The sequence below is a fragment of the Epinephelus moara genome, chromosome 10 (genome assembly GCF_006386435.1).
Source record: "Epinephelus moara isolate mb chromosome 10, YSFRI_EMoa_1.0, whole genome shotgun sequence".
Taxonomy (NCBI): Eukaryota; Metazoa; Chordata; class Actinopteri; order Perciformes; family Serranidae; genus Epinephelus; species Epinephelus moara.
The window spans coordinates 11,277,724-11,305,003 of NC_065515.1; the positions used below are offsets into that span (position 1 = coordinate 11,277,724).

Genomic DNA, 27,280 nt, shown 5'->3' on the forward strand with positions numbered 1-27,280 from the left:
TTCTCCTACTTCTTCCTTAAACATCTGCAGCAGGAATATGCAGCCACAAACATCAGCAGAAGACAGTTTACTGCCACATACTGACTCTCACTGACTCTGTTTATACTTTAATACTTCCAGTGGAGACAAGTTTGAAATGCAGGACTTTTACTTGTAGTGGAGGAATTTTTTTTTTTTTTTTTTTTTTTTTACAGTGCGGTGTTTGCAGGATAAGTGTACATGAAGTGATGAAGGGAAAGCAAAAACGAAATGTGGGCGGAGACGTATGATCTCTCGATAGCGGTTACGTCACGAGGCTATAAAAAGCCCAATGCGGAAAGACTCCCTCAGAAAAACGCCGATGCCTGCGAGATAACACCAATGAAACCTCAGTCCGCCAACATGAAGCTGAACTACATTAATTGGATTTTTTTCCCTGTGATCATCTTCTGTGGTAAGTTAATCACAAACTGTGTCTCTTCACATCGCTGAGCTGAAGCGCTCAAACCAAACTCCATTATGAATTCATGCACTTTAAGATTCGGCTGTTGAATCAGACTGTGTGGGTGGTGCTGTCGGTCAAATGCAAATCTAGAAATGTAGCCGCAGGAGTAAAATCACGATAAAGACGGATGTGGACGTTTTCTCCACACACACGGAAACTATTTAACTTTATTAATAAAAATAAATAAAAATAGAATTTTTATTCAGAAAACTTTTTTAAAGTAATATTACAGAAAATACATAAGAATAGCCTACATATACCGCATAAAAACTAATAGTAGTTGTCACACTCAGTTAAAGTGCGCACTTGTGTCCGACGCCTGCCGGGGGGGGGGGGGGGGGGTCCAGCTGCTGCTGCTGCTGTTAAAGAACTTAGAGGCTAAACATGCTGTAAAATATTAATTACCACAACAAGATGCTTTGTGGTTTGTTTTACAGGATCCATTCATCGTTTTTATTAGCTTTGATACTCTAATTCAGTTACATGATGTACGTTTAAACAAGTTATTATTATTCTTGTGAATGGCTCTGTTAAATATTCCTAAAAGGCACAAGAGCTGGTGTTTGGGGCTTTCCATCTGATCGAGGAGCGGCAGAGCTGGTCACGTGACAGATAAGCGGTTGGGTGTCATTCCTGATAGTACTATGTAATGTAAACTCGCTGTGCTCTGCGGATATTATAAACGTGTGGCATCCATTTTAACATGGGCCAAGTTTCTTTAACAGACACTTCAGAGTATTTTAGTTTTGAGCCTACAGGTTAAATCCAACTTCCTTGTATAAAACCTCCAATTAAAGCTCCAGTGTGTAGGATTTACGGGTTGTATCAGCAGAAATGAAATTTAATATAATAAGTGTGTTTCCTTTCGTGTAAAATCATCTGAAAATAAGAATTGTTTTGTTACCATTGAATGAGACCTTTATATCTACATAGGGAGCAGGTCCTCGTCTATGGAGGGCGCCATGTTTCTACAGTAGCCCAGAAAAGACACACCAAACACTGGCTTTAGATAGGGACATGCGTGTTTTCGCTTTTTTGCGCTGCCCACCGTAGTTAGCCTGACTGCAATGACCAGTGTCGGAGTTACACTGGTTTGTAACGTGAAACTGGTTCAGCCACCTCTGTGGATAATTCAGCTCCTGGTAAAAACCTCCTGAACACCTGGATCAGAAAAAGGTGAGCACATAATATTGTGTTGTGGGCGAGCCCCGAGATGCCAGAGTGTCAGAGATGCACTGATTCGTAACATAAATCTGCTTTATTCAGTGTTTTTACTGGTTTTAGTTTGATGTTTTAGAGAGGAGGAGACCTGTGTTCAGCTCCTGAACAATGAACACTGAAGGAATTCTAACCAGGGGAAGTTTTTCAGCAGGTTGCAACCTGCAATTCACCGCTAGATGCCACCACCTTGCTTTCATCTACAGTTCTGTTTTCTTCTGCATCCCACCATCACCACGTTGCACTTGAACTTTTCTCACCGTGTGTGCCAAAAGCTGCCTGACAGCACCACCCCCTGCTGTAAATAGCAAAGTATATGTTCCTGTGTTAAGGCGCTGACGGGCAAAAATAACTGCAAATAGAAAGGTTTCTATATTTCGTATTTAAGAGCAGACTGGAATCTAAATCTAACTGTGAAGTTTCACTTCCTGCGCTCTAGGCCTGACTGAGCAACACCATACAACAAGTGTCTTTTGATGGCTGTGAGTGAGAGTTCACACATTCAGTCTCGCACCAAATATTGATGTATTCAGTGTGTCAGATTTAGGGAGCTGTAGTGGCATCTAGCGGTGAGGATTGCAGATTGCTTCAGTGATTCCGTCAGCGTTCATTGTTCAGGAGGTTTTTTACTGGAAGCACGAGTCTAGGTGCCATGTCTGAAGGGTTACTGTTGGTTCAAGAGGTACTATACTGCGAGTGTTTGGTGGAAACGGGGCTTTTGATCCATCCCTTTTGTCTTACGGTTTCCTCATTTGAATGACAGAGTACCACCGCCTGCTGCTGAGTTATTTCCTCTCACGCAGGTGCCATGTCAACCATTGACTGTAGTCTTTGAGGCGTGCTCAAGATAACTTTTTGGCAGAGACACACCAAACTGCTACAGTCAGTTTGGTGTGTCTGGGCCTTGAGGTAATAAAAACACAATTCTTATTGTCGGGTGATTTCACACTGATGAAAACAGACTTATTATATTTCTGATGAGAGTTCCCTCTAAATCTACACCCTGGACATGTAAATCATTTATTCATGTTGGACGGTGTGTAAAACCAGCACTGTTCATTTTGAGATAAAGCTGACAGTCAGCTCTAACCTGATTTTATTTGAACAGTGAGAAATGTTTCCTCACACAACCTGATCTGTGGCGTAAAGGTTAACAGTGTGTGACTGGATGATGTAATGTGGTGTGTATGTCTGTGTGTCTGTGTGTGTGTGTGTGTGTGTGTGTGTGGTTAGGCTTCCTGGTTTTAGTTCTGTAAACCAACTAGTGGTGACTAAGTGGAAAAAAAAGCGGGAAACCCATCTCGCCTCTGCTGATTATAGATGTGGCGAGCAGCTGACCTCACTCATTCATGTCTGTATAACGCTGCACATACCAAACCCATCAGCTGTTACACTGCAGCGTCCATTCACAATGAGCTTACCATGATTTAATATAATAGGCTGAGCTTAAGAAATCTTAATGTGTCTATGAAATCTGAGTCAGACTGAGAAACCGGTTTCTGTGACGGCTACAGTAGGTTTTTATTTTCATGCCCTATGAGGTAATCTTTGCCACTACTCATAAACAGACACCACATTTAGATAACTATTAAAGTGAAAGGCAAACAGTCCATAAATCTGTCGTCTCTATCAGAGCCTGCAGGTCTTTAGTTACTTAAAGTAGGATTTCACTGCTGTATGGATGCTCTTTCATAAAACTGGGCCGTCTCTGCAGTAAAAAGACACAAATAGTTTTGAAGTTGCTGCTACATGTACATGATAAGGCTGGGCGATATGGACAAAAATTCATATCTTGATATTTACAGGCTGACTGGTGATACACGATATATATCGCGGTATTGTCACGAGATGGGCTACATGTTTTCAGTTGCAAGTCAAAGCCACATTTGAGATGTCTCAAGAAGTTTTATAAAAACAGACTGTGATCAAAATAAAATGCAAAGACAGAGATTTTAATCCCCTGTTTTAAAATATACAGCTGGACAACAGTTACACCTCCAAAACACTAGTCTAGTTTACTTGATTCAAAACACACATTAAACACACATTAAACATGGCTTAATAGAGACAATTTCAAACACAAGTACACAAATCAGCTTCACTATAATCTCTCAAGACAGATTCTGCAATCTACATTGTAGAATCTGTCGGCAGCCCTGTGTGAAAGACAACTAGAGAGGGGGGGGGCGGGGCTTTGAGTCTGAACGATGCTGCGCTTTAGCCAATCACAATGGAGGGGGCGCGGCTGAGACGTGCAGGTGTCCCCAGGAAATGTGTACCTACAGAAACAGCAAGCTCCGCGTCCATAGCGCGTCCATAGCGACCGCTCCAGTAATGCCGTCTCGTCAACGTGAAAAAATTTTTTTTTTCCAGCGGATGTCTGAGTTACAACATGATTGAGCTAACTGGAGCAGTTTCATGTCGTATCCGACAACGGGAGGCTTTAAACAGATGACGTCCTGATGTTAGCTTTGCTAACTGTCCCTGTCAGCTGCAGCCACTGATGCTTTCTAGACATCGTGATTTCCCATAACTTAATAAATACCACACATAGCAACACAAAACTGCTTTGCTAGCTCAATCATGTTGTAACTAAGATATTCGCTAGAAAAAATATTTTATTCATGGACCGTTTATTGAGTTATTACCTTATTTTTATACAGTCTATGGTTATAGACAACGCCAACGGCTAATGTTAACAGCTAACGGTTAGCCCAGCTAATCTACGATAACCATATTAATTACAAAACGTGCACACAGAAAAAGTAATGTTTGTTCAGTCATTGTGTTTATAGACTTAACAAATATCAGATTAGTCTACATAGTGACGTGAACAATGTGATATATAGCTAAACTCTGCTGGTTTTCTACCCGAAGTATTTGTAAACCAAGGCGATTCCCTGGTGGCACCACCGGAAGTGAAGGGCGTGAGGCCCCTGCACTTACGTTAGTCGAAAAACTCCGGGCTGTGCATGTGATTTTTTTTTTTTTTTTTTTTTACCGATGGATTTCCAGATTGGCTTCACTATAACTCACAGCATTCACAGACAAACACTTGTCTTTATCTGGACAAATTTTCCCCACAAACATGCTAATGCTATTAGCACAAGCTAATGGCATTTTACATTCTATAAATTAGCCTAGCAGCTAGCAGACTTTTTCTCTACTCATATGAAGCCAGGGACAACAGCCACATTTAACAGAGGTAACATTACACAATTTGGCTCCACTACAACTCACAAGGTTCACTGACAAGGCTTTATTGTCTTCACAATTTATTGTTTCTTATCTGTGTAATTACAGTAAATAAAAGCTTTGTTTCCACTGAGGGAAATGGTGTCAGCTTACAAAAATAGACAGGAGGTCTGCGTCAGCACGACACGTAGTTAAATTTCTGGGGAGGTGCACGTCAGGCTCTACAAAGTGTTGCTGGAGAACTTGTGAGTGAATGAGGGGGCGGAGCTGTGCGGAGAGTGTGACAGAGGAGAGATACACATTGGTATACATCATGTAACACAACTTGACCCTATATCATTATGAACAGTGTTGTCTGAATGTATATCTTGCTTGAAAATATATCGATACATCGTACACAGTCGTTATATCGAGCCCTACTACATGAGCAGAGAACACAGATGAAAGGGCTGTGGCATTGCTTTGGCTCAAGGGCTAGAAAACGTACAACTACCAGAATGCAGTGCATCCATGTTTTGAAGTTTGTAACTTCTTTGAAGCAACATCCATATTTCAAGAATTGTCATTTAAATATGAGTCCGGACAGACATGGGTATATACTATAACTGTGACTATAGTGGTTTGCTGAGGCATTCAGCCACGAGGCCGTGATTCTGGTTTGTCACTGTGGTTCATTTCTGACATTTTACTCTCTTTGTTGTGTGTCTTGTGGTTGAACGTATCCGCCTATTGGATTCATTTACTGTTGGTTTGAGTCTGAACATGGAGTTTGTTAACAAATGGAAAACTGTCCTTTGACAGGCTGAGCTCCTAAATGTTTTAAAGGTCACTTTCTGCTCAGTGTGTTGAAAATAATCTGAGCCAAACACACTATTTCGCAACAGATGAAAGCTGGGCACACCCTCGCAGGGAAAAGTCCGCTGACTCATCTGTTCACCTCAGATTCCTGATGTCAAGGGAAATTCACAAGTCTTAAAAATAACCTTACACAAAAGACAAAGCCACATTGACTCGTGCGGTCCTCCGTGGTTACAAATTATTAAACGTGCCTCGGGCTGAAGTGTTCCTATGGTAACAGCCGTTACTCTGTGTGTTTCACTGATGTGCATTTAGTAATGACAGAATTAGTTATGGCATGACTCATCGCTAATCTCGACACTAGTTTTGCAGATAGAAGAATGTCATGGAGTTAAATCTCTATGAATCATTTGTATTTTCTAAGTTTACCACGTGTTAAGTATGAAGGTGTAAAGTAGCTTGATCACCACGTGCTAATAAGTTCATTGTTGTGTCCAGGTGTGGACGTTTGTGCCAAATTTATCGGGGAAAAAATCCCTAAAGGTATTCTTAAGATACCTTGGAATAAATGTAGTGGAGTAAAAATGTAAAATATTTACCTGAGTAAAGTACAAAGATTTCAAAAATGAACTAAAAATAGTTTTCAACCAGCGGAGAAAAAAAGTCTGCAGATTTGAGATTTTAAGAGACAGAGTCAATTTATTAGTTAGAGGGGATTTTATGGAGTGTGTGAACTCTCTTACACAGGCGTATGACAGCGGAGCGGTAAATCTAGTTATATTAAATTAGTCCTGCTTTGACTCTTAAACTTTCCTTAATATACTTTAACCATCTACATATAAATGTACATATCCTATTTACATCACAGTTTATTCACTTTACAATTACTGTACACCTGTCCATGACAAATATACATTATTTTATTTTATATGTTATATTTTATCCCTATATTTTAACTTCTGCACAATTTATATCTCTGATTTTCATTTACTATAAAACTTCAATTAAAAGCCTATTCCCAATTAGGGGTGGGCGATATGGCCCTAAAAAAATATCACAATATTTCAGGGTATTTTTTTGATAATGATATTCTTGATGATATGAGAAATTAGTTAAAAAAATCATTATTAATTTAAGAAAATAGAATTGCAACAAAATAAGTGATATAGTTTTACAATTTACAACTAAATAAAATCTACCACTAATTAACATTTAAACAGCTCCCAAATACAAAACATGTCCCCTGGGATCTATATATATTAATCAACAGGTGATTTCCTTCTTTTAGCAAAATCCTAAATGATTGAGTTGTTTTTTGTTTCCACCTGGACCTTTATGCTCTGCCATTTCTCCTCTAATCATCACGCTGTAACCTGTGGAGGGTGTTATATATTCACACTGATTTAAAGAAACAATTTGTATTTCCTGATCTTTGCTGAGCAACAGTTTTGTGTGGAAGGAATTAAAGTCCTGTCCCAAATATAGGCCTGTTGATTTTAGTGATTTAAGCAAATAATAGCTCAGGCTACTAACTGAAGTTTTACGGCATTTACTTGCATGATTTTCTTTTCATACATATTTCATGAGCACTGTTGGAGGAAGCGTAAGATCAAACGTTTTCATTGCTAACAAGTGCTGCTTCTTGTTGCGCACATGACAGTGATAAAACCTGAAAGTTGTTTCAACAGCTCGGAGGCTCTGAGGTCTGATTGAAACCACAGTCAGAGTTTATCTTCGCGGAGCCAAAGCTTATCTCAGTGCTGACTTATCTCGGCTTTACTTAGCTCTGTTTACTGTTAATTCATACTGTACGGGCAGGGATCTGTTTAATACTCTCTTTATATGATCATAAAAAAGCTCTTATCACTTTTAAATCTGCTCACAGCCACACATGAAAGAGTTTAATGAACCTTATGAATACACTTTGACTGACCAGAAACTTAATCCTCGTTATTACGTTATGGTTGCATGGTACAGTAATGCAGTACAATACATTATCTTATCAACGACAACATTTCACTGTGAAAGATAAGATAACTGGAGCATGTGTCCGTCTGAGTTTACAGACTGTTGTTTTGTTGTCCATTACAGCTCTTGCAGATCTGATGGTCGCTGTGGCTGCAGTAGAATCTCAACACACCCTAACCTGCAACGTCACCCAACTCCATGATGGTTCATTCCGCTACCAGCTGTCCCGACCCTCCAATTCAGCCCAGTGTGAGACATGCTGGGAGGACCACAATGTAAGTCGTACACACTTTGCCCCAAATAGGTTTATTTGCAAACCTGTTTTCTGACATCAGCGGGTCAGATCAGGTGATCACAGAGCCACGAATTCTTGTCGACACAGTAGTTGTTTTTGTTCTTCTCCTCGTGCTGCTACCTTGTCGTGGTGGAGAGGCTTGTGTGTCTCTGAGACCCTGAGAGCTGTGCCGGCGGGAGTTTCAGCTCCCTGCAGGTTCAACCAAGCCGGATTGGTCTCAGGGTAGAGACCTGACCAAAGACAGCACACACCAGACCCTCCAGGTCAGGGCATCGGTCATGGCAATAACACTGTCTACATAAGCTTCATTCATTCATTCATTCATTCATTCATTCATTCATTTACCGTAACAGCTTATCCTGGTAGAGTTACAGGGGGGCTGGAGCCTATCCCAGCTGACATTGGGCGAGAGGCGGGGTACACCCTGGTAAGGTCACCAGACTATCACAGGGCTGACACATAGAGACAAACAACCATTCACACTCACATTCACACCTACGGACAATTTAGAGTCACCAATTAACCTGCATGTCTTTGGACTGTGGGAGGAAGCTGGAGCACCTGGAGAAAACCCACGCTGACACGGTGAAAACATGCAAACTCCACACAGAAGGGCTCCCCCATCTAGGATTCAAACCAGGAGCCCTCTTGCTGTGGTGGTGACACGGTGGTGGGGGTGTCCCGCTCATATCTCAAAAACTCCTTGAGGGATTTTTTTCAGATTTGACACAACTGTCCACTTGGACTCAACAATGAACTGATTAGTATTTGCTGGTTGTATGTCAGTGGTCAAGGTCACTGTGACCTAGTCTGTCTCATTCGTATGAATGCGATATCCCAAGAACACCTGAAGGGAATTTCCTCATATTTGGCACAAACGTCCACCTGGACTCAACAATAAGCTGATCAGAATTTGGCTGAATATTCTCTGTATTAATTGAAATTCACTGATGGTATATTTCTGCACTTAGTGCATTCATGTATGCATGTGTCCAGTACCCTCCCATCCCCAAAAACTAGGGTTCCCCCAAAAGCCAAGGTGCAATTTGAGCCAAGTCTAATGATCAACATCAGGTCTGATCTTGGCATTGCTTTCAGACCTAGAGTTGTCTCCTTTGGTCAGAATCAGGGACTAATTTAGTTATAAAGTTGTATAATTGCCTAGAGTTGGTTCGTGTTCTCACAGCAGCATTTACAAGCCGACCAGATAAAATACCTTGTGTGAGAAAGCTGCTCTTGATTGGTCAGAATTTCCATGTGGGGAAAAATCCAGGAAGTAAACCAAACGCTGAAGAACACTTGCAAGATAAATGTGACACTTTCTAATGTCACAATGGAGGGACAACTACGCAGGTGGATTTTAGCGCTGGTCATCGTGGACTATATTGCTGTCATTGTTCAATTTAGTCAAACCATACAGACTCTCTCTTTCTTGTTACCAAAGATCAAAACATTTGGGGAGCTTTTCAGTTTCCAACAGCACTAACGGTCACTTTCAAAATGACAAACATCTCCAGTAAAGTAAAACTCTGCTGTTGTCTGGTTAAAGGACTGCAAGCTGATGGCACAAACATTTCATACACCTGACGAATATAATGCAGATCTGCCGATGAGTATTCAACCTGTTTCTGTTTGTCACTGGGAGTAGAGAATTCAGTCTGTTGTGTAGTCCATACGCTTCACTAATAAACCAGAAAATTGTACAGTAACATTCATGATGTAGGCTACACGAGCATAATGCCCTGTCTTTAGGGCAACAAGTGCCGGTGCTGGCACTGTGAATCCAGTGAAACACTACCGCCCAGTTCAGACCAAAGATTCAGGATGAGATGAAACAGTTTTAGAACGTTGCAGAGAAAAGTTGCAGCGGTGTGAACTGGCCGAGCTGAGCTCAACTCGACTCAAGCCGGCTCAGGGTGTCACCTGCAATTCAGCTGGTCGAATCACTGGAGGCTGGTTTTAGAACATAAAGCATGTCACCTATTTCAACAGCCAATCAGCTTGTAGTGAAGTCCGCTGGTCAAGTCAAAATGACTGAAGACTGTGTGTTCGCTTGCTGCAGCACGTGCTCTGTCCCTGCCAAGCCCACTGCCTGCTGCTGCTCGTTGTATGTGCTTATGCCCCGCCCACACACACATTTTCATTGACTGATTAATTGGCGCTGGTTCTTTATATTATTGTGGCGTACTGATTATGAATACAGTCCATCTGATGCTGGTTTTGTTTCATCACTACCACGATGCAACTGTAGCCAGTATCTCACTATCACTATCCTCATTCATATTTTAAGAAGCTACAGTCTAAAAAGCTGCAAACAGAGCGGAGGTACAGAGAGTTGTTGCATAGAGATGACACACTGTCTCATCTATATGACTTGGTGTGAACCGGCAGGTTTTTAGAACGTTGCAGAACGGCACATTGCAACTAGTTGCCTGTTTCAAGTTGTCTCATTGCGAATCTTTGGTCTAAACTGGGCTTTAAGCCTTAACCTTTGGGGGGGACAGCAGAGGCGGGGATGGGTGGGTGGTGGTTATTGGCAGTTAACTGCCAAACTGCGGTGGTAAATTTCTTTTTTATTACCTGGCTGGAAAAAAAATCCATACAGTCACAGCCTTGTCATAACATTCGGAATAGGGGCAAATGGAAAATCCCCTGTTCAGCAATATTTTACACATCATGCACGATATAACAGAAGATGAGAAGAAGCAGTAGTAGTATCACTCCCTTAATGACACATTTATGAAACTGTGGCATTTAACCTGTAAAGGAAATTAGAGATTACAGGAGAGTGTCACGGATTAATTTCTCATTTTAGGGTTCCAGCTCCTTACTTTCAGTTATTATTATCATGAATTCTTGCATTAAAAGTCTTCAAAGAGAAGAAAGTCTGCTTGCCATACGGTGAGACTCAGTAGATCTCCCTTCATCTGGATTTTATTTTTTGTATTGCATTGTGAATGGTCTAAAACATCTACAGCCATGCTAAAAGCTCTGCGAGGCTGTACAGTGGACGTTGCTTTAAGCTGAAGGCTGCTGTTTAGCAAGTATAATTGTTTACCAGTATTCAAAGAATCAAGGTGACAGGTTGTTTAAAAATTTAATTTAGACAAATAATGTCTGCATACTTCCAAACTGTCATTGCTCCAGCAGTGTTTGACAGGTTTAAGGGCTGATTTATGAGCACATACTTACTGATCATCATTTAAACAGCTCAACATCTCTCTATTTATGTTCTCAAAAACTTTGACACCACAAATAACTCATCCGAGACAACTAGTATTTGTTCCCAGATTCATTGTTAAACTCGTGTCCTCACAGAGTTGGTGGTTCAAACTAAACTTTCATCTCTGACAGAGAAAAATTATCAGAGTTTAGACTGTTTACTTATAGCACAGCTACACTCAGATAACTGAACCTCCTACCTGCCTGTCAAACACCACCAAACCTTCTCCAGTCCAGACTAAGCGAGTCCTGCAGGGATCAGCTGTGAAGTCCGGCGGCCACTGGCTGCAAGCTGAGTTAGCTGCTAACAGCCATCACTGCAACTGACACACCCCACAAATCCATCCAGCAGCTCCACCATCCACAGTCAGACACACACGGCTGATTATTTACTGCTGAATTACAGCTTACAACTCACACCAACGGCTGACACGTTTCTGCTGGCTACTGAAACATCCTGGTGCAGACTATTACCAGCCTGTAGCTCACGCCATTCTCGGTTTTCAATGTCCGATAGTTCACCACTAACATTTTTGTCACGTCTCGTCGACAAAAATGAAACATAGACTCCATATTAGTTTTTATTATCAAGATCTATTTTTAGCTTGTCATCGTCTTGTTTTCTTCATGGAAAGAAGGTCGCTGAAGGAAAATTTTTCGGAATTGTTTTCGTCTACGAAATTAACACTGTTGTCTACAATGTTCACCATCTTACTTCAGCATGATAACATTGGCTAATTAGCAGTGAACACAGAGTCCAGTTGAGGCTGATGTTAATGTCTTTAGCTCTGCAGGTATTTGGTCATAAACCACAGTATTGAACACAACGTTGACCTGATGATGGCACTAGATGAAAAGGCAGAGTCAACCAACGTCAGATTCATCAGCTGGGAATCATGAATGTCCCCATATTTATCAATCTGGACCAACCTGCAATTTTTTTTTTACTGTGATTTCAATTAATTCCAGTGATTAGTGAATTCACTCACAGGGCTGAAGTGTTTAAGTGTAAATCAAGTTCAACTTTGACCTGAAAAGTCCAACGACTTCATGGAAAGATTACCAATAATACCATACTATATAGTATGCCAGAAAAAGACAATGACAGAGACCTGCAGATGTAATTTCATTGCTGGGAATATAATGTGTTAGAATCAACAATCTGAGCAGTTATAACTTTAAAGTTAAACTACATACATTGCAAAATAACAACAGCAGAGCTCTCTGGGTTGACCTCAATCTCTGCTGAGCTTGGCAGCAAGTGGCATTAGTTTCATTTCCAAGGTAACGGATATAAAAGCAAGGGCATAATGTTATGAGACAGTAGTGTCCTGACTGTGTGCATACAGCATGCAACAGTACTGAAAGTAAAAAGAAAAAGTACATGATTCAGATTACTCTGACCAGTTGTTTGTCACAGTGTTTTGGGGGTGACATCCTGTTCCAGTATGTTGGTAAGTTGCACTTTGTGACTTCTCCTGTGCCCAGAGTCTGATTGAGACATCTTCTCTGAAAGGCACCGGGAACTCCCCACAACTCCACTTGTTTTTCTGCTTTTTTAAAACTGAACAATGAAATGTGATTATGATCTCTGGAAAAACCCCACCTGATCACTGTTAACATATGAAATCTGTTAATGTCACTTTGTGACAGGACTGCTGACATGAGTTAAACGTCACACTGAAACAACCTGTCTGTGTTTATTTTCCAGAAAACTGTCATCGCTCTGGACTTTGATTTTGATCGAAAACTGGTCCAGAATCTGACCGACCAGTTCATCATTCTGAAAGAATGCAAGGACTATCTTCACTACACGAAGGCCTGTAAGGTAAATAACAACGTCAGACACTAACACCAAAAACATAGCCTGAGATTTGTGGTTGGGGGAATGTGGAAGTATAGTACTGCAGGGGATTTCCCAAATTTCTTTCAAACCAGCCTGGTGAGAAAAGTTTTTAGGACTCAGGAATGTTTGTAGCGTCTTGCAACACATTCTCTGTGTTTATTAACCCTTTGAAACCTGGAGCGACATCACTTTTCTTGTACTGCTTTCAGATGCCTTTCGCAAGTAATCAAACCTTTAAGTCCTGAGCAAACTGGTGCAGTGTCTTTCAAAAACATGTGGAAAAAAGACAACTTGGTATGAAATGTTCCACAAATTGTAAAGAATTTATAGATTTATAATTCTGATTATTGTGTATTTAAAATAATGTTAGAGAATTATTACAATTTTAAGCTCTTTTTAGGTAATTTCCTTGTTTGTTTCTAACTTTCCTTTCTTGTTGCTTTTTTAATCTTCTCTTTTTACCAATTTCTTGTTAATTTTTTGGGTCATTTCTTCTTTTGATGCTCACTGCCTTCTTCCCGTGTTTTTGAAAGAACCCAAGCCAATTTGCTCACGTTTCAAATGGTTAAAGCAAGACAACTGAATTTATACAACCCAAACCTGAACTACTCCAAAACATGCACATTTACAACTGAATGTAAAGTGAGCCAAAAGGATCTCAAGTAAAATAAAATCACAGATGTGAGTTTATCATCCCACATCAAACACATTACATCATAATCATCATTAAACACAGCTGAGGCTAGTGTGAATGTCTTTAGATCTGCAGGTATTTGGTCATAAACCAAAGCACTGGACACATTAAAATGTTGACCTGATGAGGATCGTCAAAGTTATTTCAGTTCATCCTGAGGGGAACATGAATGTCTGGACCATGCTTCATGCTCGACTGCAAACCAAGCAGTGCGTGCCGGAGGTCACGGTCCGATGAAGCCAACCAAAGCAAAGAGCAGAGAAACAAATAAAACAAAAGAAAACCTAGAATTACTGGCCCACGGTTGTACAGTATGCCTCCATGCACCCGTCAAGTCGCACCTACAGTTTACATCCATGTCTGTGAAAATGAAGATCACAGAAGATTTATACAACCAGTTAACAATCCTAACGGGGGTTTGGGGCTCAAAATTAAGCTGGGCACCAGACCCAGACGGTGCGTAGTGTAGTAAACTAAAGAATAGTGAAATTGACCTACAGACTGACAAATGTAACCAGTCAAAAATATTCTCAGCGGTTATGGGATTAACCATTGACGTCCCTAAATTTAATGTCATCATCTTGGATTTTTTGAGCCAGAAGTGACCATATTTGGACGAGAAGGTGGAGCTAATCCTAACGCCAGCTGCTAGCTTAGTTAGCGGTGCATCAACAGCTATTGTTACCTGTGATAATGCTAATGCTAATTTTACACTAGCAGAAAAACCATTAAAACAAATTGTACTTACTAGAAAAGCTGAACATCCGACTCACTTACAATGAACTTTCATGAACTGAAAACACACCGAAATGGCGACAGCTACGGCTACACCCATACTCTGTGTTTCTGTAGTTAAGCCACCTCACACCCTTTATTATGCATAAGCTTCATTTTTCCGTCCTGGAGGTTGCTGCTTGATAGACTTACTATTTGTCCTTGTTAAAAAGGCATCATAAGAACGCACTCTGTAAATGCTAACAACATACCAAATATGCACAAATGAGTACACATCAACAAATAACTTTTATATTATGCTCTCCTAAAAAACATAAATCAGTTACAGTTGATCTATAACTCTTACTGTCAGGCTGGTGTATGTGCAAGGTAGCAGGGGTAGGACCAGAGTGCAGACGATGCAGGCCAACAGCAGCAGTTCAGGGGTTTATTGCAGAGGTGAAAATGCCAAAGTTTACAGGCAGGCAGGTACAGAGCCTCTAAATGAAAGACAAAAGCACACAGCAAATATGCAAAATAGAAACAAAGTCTGATGGCACCTCGTGGATGGTTTGGTATAGTGAGAGGAAGGCCTGGGGGGAAGTGAGCAGGGTCTCAAGAAGACAGGAACCAACAGCCAGGCCAAGTAAAACAACCAACCACTGAGACGGTCCTCATGAGACTTGCAGTAAGATCATCTGTCAGCGTGGTGACAAATAGCGCATTATTTGTACTTCCTCCCACTCAGACCCAAAACATGCCCAGACATGTTCACTCTGAGAACGCTGACTGCACTTCCTGTATGCGCACAGAACAAATCCTGAACAGCCTTTTCAAAATCATAATTTGTGATCTATTCTAATAAATAATAAACTACTGACTATTAAACTAAAATAGTTTTCACCTGCAGATCTTTGCAAACTTCTGACATTATGTTTGTACACATCTTTGAAGATCAGTGGAATAGTGTACTAGATTAAATCGATTTTTAGCCCTAACTTATGCATTTTTGTCTCTTCTTGTCTTCAGGTCTGGGAGGAAGCACATTGCAGAGGTGAGTGTTGCCTGAAGTTACAAAAAAAACACATTATTAATGTGTTGCTTTATTCCGACCAGATGTTTGAACCATGTACTACTCATGTGGGAGGTTAAAAGGAAGTGGCAGTTTTAGGTTTTTAATCTGCTGCCACTAAGCCTGATGTGTTATCCATCCGTGCTGTTGGCTTTTTTTTTTTTTTGGGCCTATACAAACAGTTGTGAATGAATTTTTAACTGACTGTATCAGCATGCTGTGCGCACCCATTTCCTTATAAAGAGGCAAACTCTACCTAAAAAATGTACTTTAATTTAAAAAACCTTCATGAGGAACCAGTTTGTCGCTGTTCTCACGTGGGAGTTATATGTGTGTGACACATCAAAAGACCTGATAGGCAGCCAATGTGAGGAGCAAGCCATGAGTGGGACGATGGATGGCTTTATTGTACAGAGGAAATTACAACAAAGCACCAGCAAAGACGACCTATCACCGAAAGAAAAGAGAAAAAAAGTGTCAGTAGACAGAATCATGAAAACTACCCGTCTTATTTTTCTTATGTCATGATAAGAGTGATAACACATGTTATAGAAGCTGTTGTGCACAGATATAAATACAGGTGTGCCTTCAGGTTGTGGCTTGGCCTTTAGTGAGCCTTGGACACAAATATTTTAAAAACTACTGGTCTAGTTGATTAAAAAGTCTTTGATGCTTTTAGGCTGTAGGAAATTAGTGTGAAAACAAAACGCTGTACAATGGACCGACAACTGCAGAGGACCCAAATAAGAATGTACTCACTCAAAACTGATGGTGGTCCAACGAGAGAGGAGGAACTTCACCTCTGTGTGGGGAAAAAACATCGAGCACTTTTCTGCCCTGAGTTGAAGTTTTTTCCAATAGTTGTGTTTAAATGCAGGGCAGCTAGAGCAAAAAAAATGCAGCACACAAAACGCCTCTCTCAACACAGTGCCGCTCCTGAAATGCACTCTCTCTGATTAGGGCTTTCGATGGTAGCGAGTTGCTTTTCAGATTAAGATTTAACACGGAAACATGATCATATAATACCTTGTTTAAGAATAAAGATGTGGTTTCCAATCTTTGTGGCTTGTGATCTCTTATAGACACTTTTAGGGCCGACGTCACAGTGATGTCAGTTTGTTAGCTGCAGGCAAACCACAACTCTCCACCACAGGGCTGTAGGCTTAATAGGAGTCTTAAAATGTGGTCTTGTTGTGTTATTGGGAGCCAGAATAGAAGGAGTCATGGCTCAAAACCAGCCGCCACTGCCCATCAACAAAAACAAAGACAACTATGGTTAAATGCGATAAGACCAAAGGACTGGATGGAGGTGATCATCAAAAATGCTCACATGTGCAGCACACACTTCATATCAGGTTAGGAAAAAAGTATTTCCTGTTGTAGGGATGAATAACATTATGTGTATTAAAGGTTATCATGTCCACCTCATCAGAAACTGGGGAGGGATTAAGAGGAATATTCGATTTCTCTGGAACAGAAACTTTTTTAGCGCATTAGCTAATGTTAGCTTCAATAGCAAAACAAACTGGAGGAAACCATTCAAGTGTCGTCCTCCTTTGTAAGATTGGCACAGTAATCAACCACAAAGCTTCCTGTGACATCATCCATCCACTGAGTGAGAGCAAACGGGTCGGCCAGTCTGGTCCTGTTGGTCAGTGTTTACTTATTCATGTAACACTCGCAGTCCCGGAGCGTGAGTAACCTGACATGGTGCGTTTGTAAAATCAGTCTGATGCTCTACACTTAAATGAGAGCCTTGTTGGTCGAAGGAACGGAGCGTTATATTTCTACATGAATTAACGAACGGTGAAGTTAATCACACATTCACTCCGCTCGGCCCTCTGCTACTCCGTGACAGTGCCCCAAAATGTACTAAAGGTCCAGTTTGTGTCAGAGTGCGCTCTGACACTCAGAATGAATATTTCTGAACCAACCACTCACATCATCTTCCTCCATTGTCTGAAACAAGCCAACATAACTCGACAGCTAGCGCTAGTTAATGTCTGTGGAGAATTGTTTTTGCCTCCAGCTAAGCCCCGCCCACCAAAAAAGGTCACACGGTTTAACAGTAAAAGGGTCTTTTATAAAGATGCGTGTAATTTGGGTCATTAGTCACGCTTCCATCCACCAGCTTTGATGTGAATGTTTATGAAAACAAGAATTAAAAAAAAAAAAAAAGTCAACAAAGAATATCCATCTTCTCATCAGACATTTTAGTTGTTGTAATATATAAACTGTGTTTTTTTTCTGTTTTTCCAGTGAATTGTACCCGTCTGTTGAGTCTGAAGGATCCTCCCCTTAACACTGGTGAGTCCTCCCATTTACCTCAACACTGCAGACTGCACACTGCAGTTTGTGGTTTTAGATCATCACTTTAAGTGGATTAAAACCACTTAATTAGCCTCAGGCTGTAGTTTAATAGAACTACAGCTCAAACACAGCACGCCCTGATTACATGCAGCAAGGGGCCACAAGCCAGAGTCAAACCTGGGCCGCTGCAGCAACAGCCTTGTACATGGGGCACCTGCTCTATCCACTAAGCCACCGGCACCCCAACTATGGTACATTTTGCTCAAATCTGGCAACACCAAACATCATACAGCTTCAATAAGGAGCCGAAAAAAAGCAGATACAGGCTAACGCATGATGCTTTGCACAATAAATCAAATGAACTGTGTACCCACATTCGAATAAATGAAGTTTCTGATATCTTGTTAGAGTTGTTCAGTTTGTGAGTCACACCTTTAGCACAGTGCAGTGAGTGGAATATGTCTGAAGAATAATAATTACAAGTTTATAGCACCTTCAAAACAGCGCTGCACAAATAATACAAAATAATACACTAAAATCCACCCAAAGAAGAAAGAAAGAAAACAACAACAACAACAAACTATATCAAACAAAATAACAGAATTGCGAGTTTAAAGAAATTCGTTTTTAGTAATGATTTAAAAGACGTTAGTGAGGTTGCAGGACGAATATCAACAGGAAGACTGTTTCAAAGTTTTGGGGCACTGACAACAAAAGCACAGTCTCCTGTAGTTGTAAGTCTGGATCGAGGGACTGTTAGTTGATTTTTGTCGAACGATCTGAGATTGCGTGCAGGTGAAAAGGGGCAATAAAGTTCACAGATGTATACTGGTGCTAGTCCAAGTTAACAGAAAGCAGGGTGGTTTAAATGGGCGTTATGTGATCTCTTTTGTTTGATCCAGTTAACAATCTTGCTGCAGTGTTTTGTACAATCTGAAGGCAGGAGCTTGCTCTATTGTTTATGCAGGTAAAGAGTGAATTACAGCAGTCAGTTCTGAAGGAAATAAAATCATGAATAACGAGATGATCTGATTTTCGAAACCATTGAAAGTTGATAAAAAAAACAGGGCTGAACTACATTATCAACATAGTTGTTGAAACTGTTGTTGAAACTGGAATCAAAGATGACTCCTAGGTTTCTAGCAATGGACTAAATGGAAGGCGCTAAATTAGGAAATGTATCAATGAATACTAAAGCATCTAGTGGCCTAAATAATATTATTTTATATATCTCTTCACTGAGTTGAAGGAAGTCATAAGACATATCTTAGACAATGTTTTTTGAAGTCAGTCTGTTGGGGGATCCTGGTTTTATAGACAGAGTTGAGTGTGGAATAAAATGAAATGTTATAATTGACAAATAATCTGCCCGGAGGAAGCATGTGAATAGAGAACAGAAGAGGACCAGGATAGAGCCTTGAGGTTCTCCGTAGTGCATAATGACAGTGGGTGATTACAAGTTACCAAGAGTGACCTTAAACTGTTTGTCTCAGAGATAGGAGATGAACTGTTTGAAGGCAGTGTGTGTGTGTGTAACTCCTAGGGCTCCTAAGAATACTCACAGAGAATAAGAAAAAGAAAAAAGGTCACATCTCGTTTCTTGTAATTATCAGCGAGGAGGCGGTTTACATTACAGTGCACGATAAAACCCCCCTGTGGTTTATGTAGTTATATTTATCAGCTGCTGTTGCAAAACAGGGTTTTGATTTTCTGAGAAATGGAGAATGTGTCTATCAGGAAATGTGGTTTTGTCATATCACAGGAAAATCACCCTCAATGCCCAGATGTAAGATTTGTCCCTCGCTGAAGAACTGTGCCAGCAGTGTTATTTAACAGAGTTTAGGACGAGTAAGTTTGATCAAATATCAACACTATTGGATATGAAGATTAAAAAAAACAGGTAAATAAAGTAAGAATTGTTTAACTCCAGCTGCTGAAGAATCCTGCAGATTATTATTTTTTTTCTTGCTTTAGTCTCTTAAAAAAGATCATGACCAGCCAATTATATCAAAGTGGATCACGACATAAAGAGGTGGGCTGCCCTTCTACTGGATTTCACTTCACAGATAGATAGCATACAAATGAATACACATCCAAGACTCCTTCATTTATTTCAGTCACTACCAGTAGATATCCATGAGAAACAATTTTGAGCCTGGGACAAAGTTATTTCAAGGATTGTATGGAATGGTCATATTACAGATTGGGAAATATAGAGGGAGGTGTGGCATTGCCGAACCTTAAAGACTACTTTTATGCAGCACAAATTAGACCAGTAATTTATTGGTGTGTTAAGGACTATGAAGCAAAGTGGAGAAACTTAGAACAATATGTTCAAGGAATGGAAATTCAAAGCTTGATAGTAGACAGAGATGCAGCAAAGGACGTACTACAGCAGATAGATGCTGTCACTCTATTTACATTAGAATTGTGGTTCAACCTAGTATGGGAATATAGATTAGAGAGAGAACTTGAGCTACTTCAATGGATAGCCCATGACAGACATTTTATTGTGGGTACACTTGACCAAAGGTTCAAATAGTGGATTCCAAATGGCACAACAGCACTATGCACAATAGTAAAGGATGGGAATGTTATGAGTTTTAAAGAGCTGAAACAAAATAATGCATTAAACCACCAGGACCACTTTAGATATGTGCAATTATGGGACTTTTCTGACAGAAAATAAAGCATACTGTAAATTTGGATGAAAATTGAACAATAGGACCATAACTGGAGTTAACAAATCAAAGAAATACAAAATAATATCTACACTATATCAGTGTCTACTAGAGAGAAGAGGAACTAGGTATGAATATTACAGAAGATGAATGGTTGCATATTTGGAGAACACAACAGTCTACGACATCCTCTTGTACTTGGAGAGAGCACTGTTGGAGGAATATAATGAGATTCTTTATTACACCACAGATTAAGAGCAAATATCTGTCTATAGCACAGCCATGCTGGAGAAGATGCGGGGCAATAAATGTGGATCATGCTCATGTATTTTGGCTTCCTGAAATTGTGCAGTTTTAGGTAAATGTTCATACGGTTACGATTAAAATTTTGAGTTATGATAAACCTGGATCATGCATGGTGTGACAGTGTTTACATGTCAGTGACAAGATGAGAGATAAACTGACTATGTCAAAGGGATGAATAGCTTTTGAGGGACGGGGCAATTTGGACCTTTTTATCTATTTGTACACTTATTTCTGTTTGTTTGTATTCTGTTTTGTATTCCCTTTTTTCTCTACCTTTTCATAACAGTTTGTAAAAACAATAGAAATAACACATACTTTAGCTTTTCACTCAGTCAGTTAAATGAATTTAATCCCAACTGAAAGTTTAACAAAGTGTGGAACAAACACAAGTTGTGAATCAAATTAATTTGACAGAACCTAAAGTGAAACTTTAAGGGAAACATTTATTCAATTACTTTAAATCAATAACACAAAATGAAATCAACAGATAAATTATGATGTACTATTATGAGACTTTACTGATCGCAGAAGAGAAATTCACAAGCAACCCAGCAGTACATGAAGTAATTAAAATTAGCTCCACCTTTACCAGCCGCAACATTAAAGTGATGAACACACTGGAAGTCAGTAAAGAAAAATGGATCCTGGCTGACTGCTTCTTTTTTTTATTCTTTAAACACTAGTGTAGGAACAAAAAAAGGCCGCTAAGGCTGCTTGCTGACGCGTCACTCCAGGGAAAAGTAAAAAGAAAAGGACGTTGAATTTGTCTTGAAAGTGATCCAGGTTTATTGTAACAAAAGGATCAAAAAAGCAGCAATCAATTATTATAATGCAAAAATAAAATAACAAACAATAAGTACTTGTGTGGCTAAAACAAATGGGAAACGGTGACGGTCAACAAAAAAATATATCAGCCTACTATAGGAACGCTTTCCTTTGTCTGACTCCCGCCACCACACAACCCACTAAGAAACCAAAAAGCCACACCCATAAGCCCCAACATGATGACGTAACATAAGCATAATTTCTATAATTTAAACTTATCCATAACTTAAACTTAAAGTCCATTATAAGTAAGCAAAAGCAAATATATATTATTTTGGCTGCTACAACTAGTTTCACATAGTCAGAACTGTTAGAGAAAGGTCAGGAAACACTGATTATCTTTCTGCTACAGAGGAAAAAAAATGCTTTGGCTTTTTTTTGTTTCTGTAAATCAACCACAGTCATCCTATACGGAGCTACGCCCAGAATGACTGTTGTTGAAAGAAGGAAAGGTCACGATGTCAGTGAAGGCATTGGAGGAGCCAGACTTCGGTGTCAGTTCCGCTGGAGGCAGTGGGGCGGGCACTGCAAGTCACACTTAACTCATCATATCTTTGTTTCAACTTTGACTGAAAAATCCTTCCACCAGATTAAAAACACACATTACGTGATGCTGATGAATGATCTCAGCCTCTGCTGGACAGACGTGTGTTTTTAATTTGGTGGAAGGATTTTTTTTTTTTTTTTTTTAAATAGTGTGATTCGCAGTGCCTGCCCCACTGACTCCAATAAAACTGACACCAGTTTGGTCTGTGTCCTGGAACACTTTCACTGTTGTTATCACCATTCCTTCTTTCATATTCTCTTTGGCTATGTCCAGGATGCAGCAATGGAGCTCTTGCAAAACAGTGGGGGGGTGAACTGTTTTGGTAGAACATTTGCACATGGGAAGGTGAGCGCTGTCATTACATGGTCCCACAAAAGAAAACGCCACACAAACATTAACAGTTTTATGTCACTGTGTGATTCAACTTTTAGTGATAAAAAAGACAAACATAGTTTGATCATCGAAACCCTACAGGTGAGGTCTGACTATACTTTATGTCTGGAAGAGCTCACTTGACCCATTAAAACCACAGATCATTTGTTCTATGTGGCTCTAGCAGAAAGTTATTACGACGATATCACAGAGGCTCGTGTAAAGTGGAACAGATGGGTACATTAGTGAAGTCAGCAACACTGACACATTCTGCTGCCAAAGTAAAAAGATGAAGAGCTCCGACCGACCATGTCAGAAAACAGATCAACATCAGCCATCGGATTTTCTGAGGCGCATTCCTAAGTTGTTTTATTCGTCGTAGATCAGTTCACTGAAAGAACAAAGCAGGCATGCCTTATTGCATGGACCAAATCTTTGTCAGAACTTTCAATTCTCACCACAGAGGTTGTAAGCTCGGAGGTTGTTGTTGTAGGTGTTTCCTGTAGCAAAGTGGATTTGAAATGGGTAGTATGCAGACAGCAGAAGGACGAGAGAAGGTTGACCAGAATCAGTGCCCAATCGCAGGTTCATAGCCACAGTCTACATCCAGTGAGTCAACTATTTAAACACTGCAGAAAGAGTAAACAGAGTCCAGCTGAGGCTGATGTGAACGTTATTAGATCTGCAGGTATTTGTCAAAATAGTATTGGACACATTAAAATGTTGACCTGATGTTGGCACTGGATAAAAAGTCAGAGGATCATCAACGTCTCTACAGCTCACTCTTAGCAGAACATGAATGATGAACTACATTTCATCACAACCCATCCAATAGTTGTTGAAATATTCCAGTCTGGACCAAAGTGGTAGACAGACAGACAGACAGACAGACAGACAGACAGACAGATTCATCCACAGACCCGCATTGCTAATATACCTAACAGCTCATTGACACTGCTTTTGAAATAATAACATGATCTGACCTGTTTCCTCTTGTCTTTGTCTCCTGTCAGTCAACTCTACACTGTTCTGCATCACTGAGAGTTGGTGTCCTGAAAAGCTGACTTTTGGCCTCGGTATCGCTGGTATCGTCCTTCTTCTATCTGGTATCTCCATGGTTCTGTACTGCCGGAATCGCTGCAAATGCAGAGGAAGAGAAGTCACAGCCATGAGAGCATCATACACTCCTGCAACCCTGCAGATTCAGAGGGAGGGAGATGACATGGTGGTGATAAAGTTTCCACAAGACTACACTGGCTAACGGATAAAAACCAACGACCTCGGGTATAAATGTGGCCACTGTTTTTTATAAGGCCCATATATGTATGATTATTATTAATGAAAATAAATTAATATTTTTTATTAGTCACTGAGTGCCTTAATGACTAGTTATATATGGCTAAATATTTATATATATATACAGTATATATATTTTACAATTTTATATATTTTATAAATGATAAAGCCACAGAGAGAGGAAGTGGAAATAAATATATGTATATATATGCATATTATACTGCAACTGATATATCAATTTAATGTTTATTAAGAAAAATTACGGTTTTATGAGTTCAAACTTGTTAAAGGCCAATGAAAAAGAAAAAAAATCTGTTTAATATGATGCTGTTAAAGCCATTTTTATTTTTTTTAATCAGAATTTTGGGTTTGGGTTGGTTTTTATTTATATTTTAAATGAGCTGCAGTTTTCAGCCTGGTCTGTGGAAGGACCAGGACAGACCTTTCAGAGGGTCTCAGGCTCAATTTAAGGTTTAGAGTTCAGCATACAGAAGCCAGTCCAGAGAGTTGTGTTTTAGCTATTTAAGGGAAAAATCAGACCAGGGAAGCTTGGAAGATTTTCATCTTAATGCTAAGCTAAGCTAAATGGGCGTATCCATTGGTGTAGTGGTAGTTGATGAGGTGGGTGTACTAGCGGGCATATGGGTAGGTTACCGAAGAGGAAGTAGGTATACTCTCCTATTCCAATGGCTTTTTGGCTGATAGGTGGGTATACTATAAACAGCCATATACCTGCATATACCCTCCACTACACCACTAGGCAAATCTCCCAAAATGTCAAACTATTACTTTAAAGGTTTGGCGAAAACAGGACCAACTTGCTTTTGAAAATGATACCAAGATTATGAGTCCATCCACTAGCCTAGACCTATCCACTGAAACAACTGAGTTTGGCTTGGGACTATGTTGTGATAAATGCTGGTGTGATTGGGCGCTAAGAAGTCCTTTGTAAACCCTAAAAACCAGTTATTATAGTCGTACGTTAACTTGCTTCAGATGTTTTGTTGTGTCATGAGAAAGATAGAGCTGTGTGTCATCGTCATAAAAAAGTAGAAAGCGATACAACGTTAATTACAGGGGAGGACGAGGGGCAGCAAGTATAATAGTGTAGTAAAATAAAATGGGATAAAATAGATTAGCTCTACTGGTTTAAGCATTGAAGTATGATCTAAATGGAAATCTTTATTTCAGCCCGTTTCCGGTTATTACCCTGCGTCATCACTGTTGTTTAACACAATCTTGCAATATCCGCTCACAGATTTATTTTTGTCTTTGTGGTCTCCAGCAGTGAGGCGTGACTGAAGTTCATTGAGAAACACTTCATGAGCTTTCACTGACTTCCCCTCAGCACTTCCTCTTGGGGTATTACCCTCTCAAATACACCTTATATAAAACTGACCATAATAACCGAGAATGCATTGTGATGTGTGAGTCAACACAGTTTTAAATGTTTAAGGGCTTGTTAATGAAAGTCACACTTTGCTGAGTAGTTTTAGTCATTTATATCTTAATGACCAGGCTGCTCAGAGGTTACTCAGTGTGTTACATTTTCAGCCCTATGGTTATTGAAATACCAGCCTTTGTGCCCAGTGTTTAACCTGGAATAACATGGCTGCAGTTCTGGAACTACCAGATTTCTCCCAAACTTTCCAGCAAAAACAGGAAATAAAACAGGCTGTGATGTTGCAGAACATTTTCCAGACTTGAATCTTGCAGCCATATTTGAAGTTTGCAGAGTCTTTCTGAATGTAGAGGAGCTGGTCTGGTTTGAGCTTCACCAGATAACTTTGTGACTGTACTAGCTGATTTATATAATGATAGTCAGCTGATGTCCAAATTCTGTGCCCTGACACACCAAGCCGACCTCAAAGAACTGACGACTTATCCGGGAACTGCGCATTGGTCCGACAGCCCATTGGTCGACTTATCCGGGAACTGCGCATTGGTCCGACAGCCCATTGGTTTGACATCCCATTGTTCCGACCATATTAAACTCATTGTTCCGAAGTCCATTCCGAAATCATCATGATGCCCTGTGGTTAAGGTCTGGTTAGGTTTAGGCACAAAAACCACTTGGTTAGGGTCAGGAAAAGATCATGGTGTGGGTTAAAATGAAAAAGAAAGTGACAAACACATAAGCCGTGAGCCTGCTCTGCCTCAAGCCTTCCCAGCTGACCGCGAGCCGGTTGCGGCGCACCATACGCCCACCGCGAGCCGTTCAGCACCGCGGACAGTCGGACTAATGGGATGTCGAATCAATGGGCTGTCGAACCAATGACATGGACCCGACTTATCCAAGGCTTTGCATCTTTGCAGTCGGCATACGTTCAAACCACGTTGTTTTAGTAAAGACTTCTGTCCACAGTGACACACCTGAATAAAGGGTGTCAGTTTCGGTTAGTTAACACTAACACGTGGAAACATAGTGCCCACTCTCTGCCCAAAAAACGTTTTCCCATTGACTTACGTACATGTCAAAAGAGACGCCTGTTAGTCAGTGGATAAATATTTTTGAGCATCACCCCCACAAAGGTAATCGTTTCACAGGATTTGTCCCATTTGGTACGATAGCATTTGGAAAGTCTGCATGATTGAATAATTTTATCACCATCCAAGTTAGTAGAGCGCTACACTGTAAGTAGCAGCTAAAGCTCTATTTTGGGGCGAAAGTCTAGACAGAGGAAAATGATGCGTTTACAAATTAAGTGTTGATGTACTCTGACTCAAAATGGCAGTCTCTCTCTTGCCTCTCATGAGCCCAAAGCTTCAGGAAAATGCTTTAGCATCGGGAACACAATTCAATATTTATTTGACGGTTATTTCTCAATTTTAAACCCCTACACCAGCACAACAGTGTATCAGCGCTTGATTTTAAAACTCAAGTCCCAGTGGACTGTGAAGTTCTATCATAAAGAATCAGGAATCGACTGGCTGTGGAAATCGGATCTTCCTCAATTTTAGGCATAAAAAATATCTCTGTGCTTCCATTTGATGAATGAGAATCAAAATTCTTTGGAGAAAATTGCACTGTTTTCAACACCCCACATCTCGCCATAGTTAAATATCACAACTTAACATTTTGAGCGTATCATTTTACTAATTCTGAATCACGACGTCCACTAAGTGGGGCAAAAAGCTCATGAAAAGTTACGTTTAAACCCAGAGTCAGATTAGATGAAATGCTATCGAACCCAGATCCTAAACACAACCGCGGTGGTCAGCCATAAACGCCCAAGGGTGACCCGATAAAATCCCCAGTAACCATCAGTTGGCTTGGTGTATCAGGGCTTTCAGCTCCAACGTCTGCAACAAATAAAACAGGCTTCGAATCCTAAATCCCAAATGTCACCGGCCTCGGATAATCCTGAAGGTCAAAGGTCAGAGTTCACAGCACCTTAATGGTGGGTGATCCATGGTTGACAAATACGGGAATGGAA

General features: G+C 40.3%; 1 protein-coding gene across 1 annotated transcript; it reads left to right on the forward strand.

The window, feature by feature from the left end:
* The first annotated feature begins 334 nt into the window (after positions 1–334).
* Positions 335–23,916, forward strand: LOC126396387 (uncharacterized). The gene is made up of 6 exons (XM_050054414.1): positions 335–433; positions 7,787–7,938; positions 12,892–13,008; positions 15,464–15,488; positions 17,766–17,813; positions 23,561–23,916. Exons 1-6 carry the CDS (start codon positions 361–363, stop codon positions 23,806–23,808), a joined length of 663 nt encoding a protein of 220 aa, XP_049910371.1. The 5' UTR covers positions 335–360; the 3' UTR covers positions 23,809–23,916.
* The last annotated feature ends 3,364 nt before the right edge of the window (positions 23,917–27,280 follow it).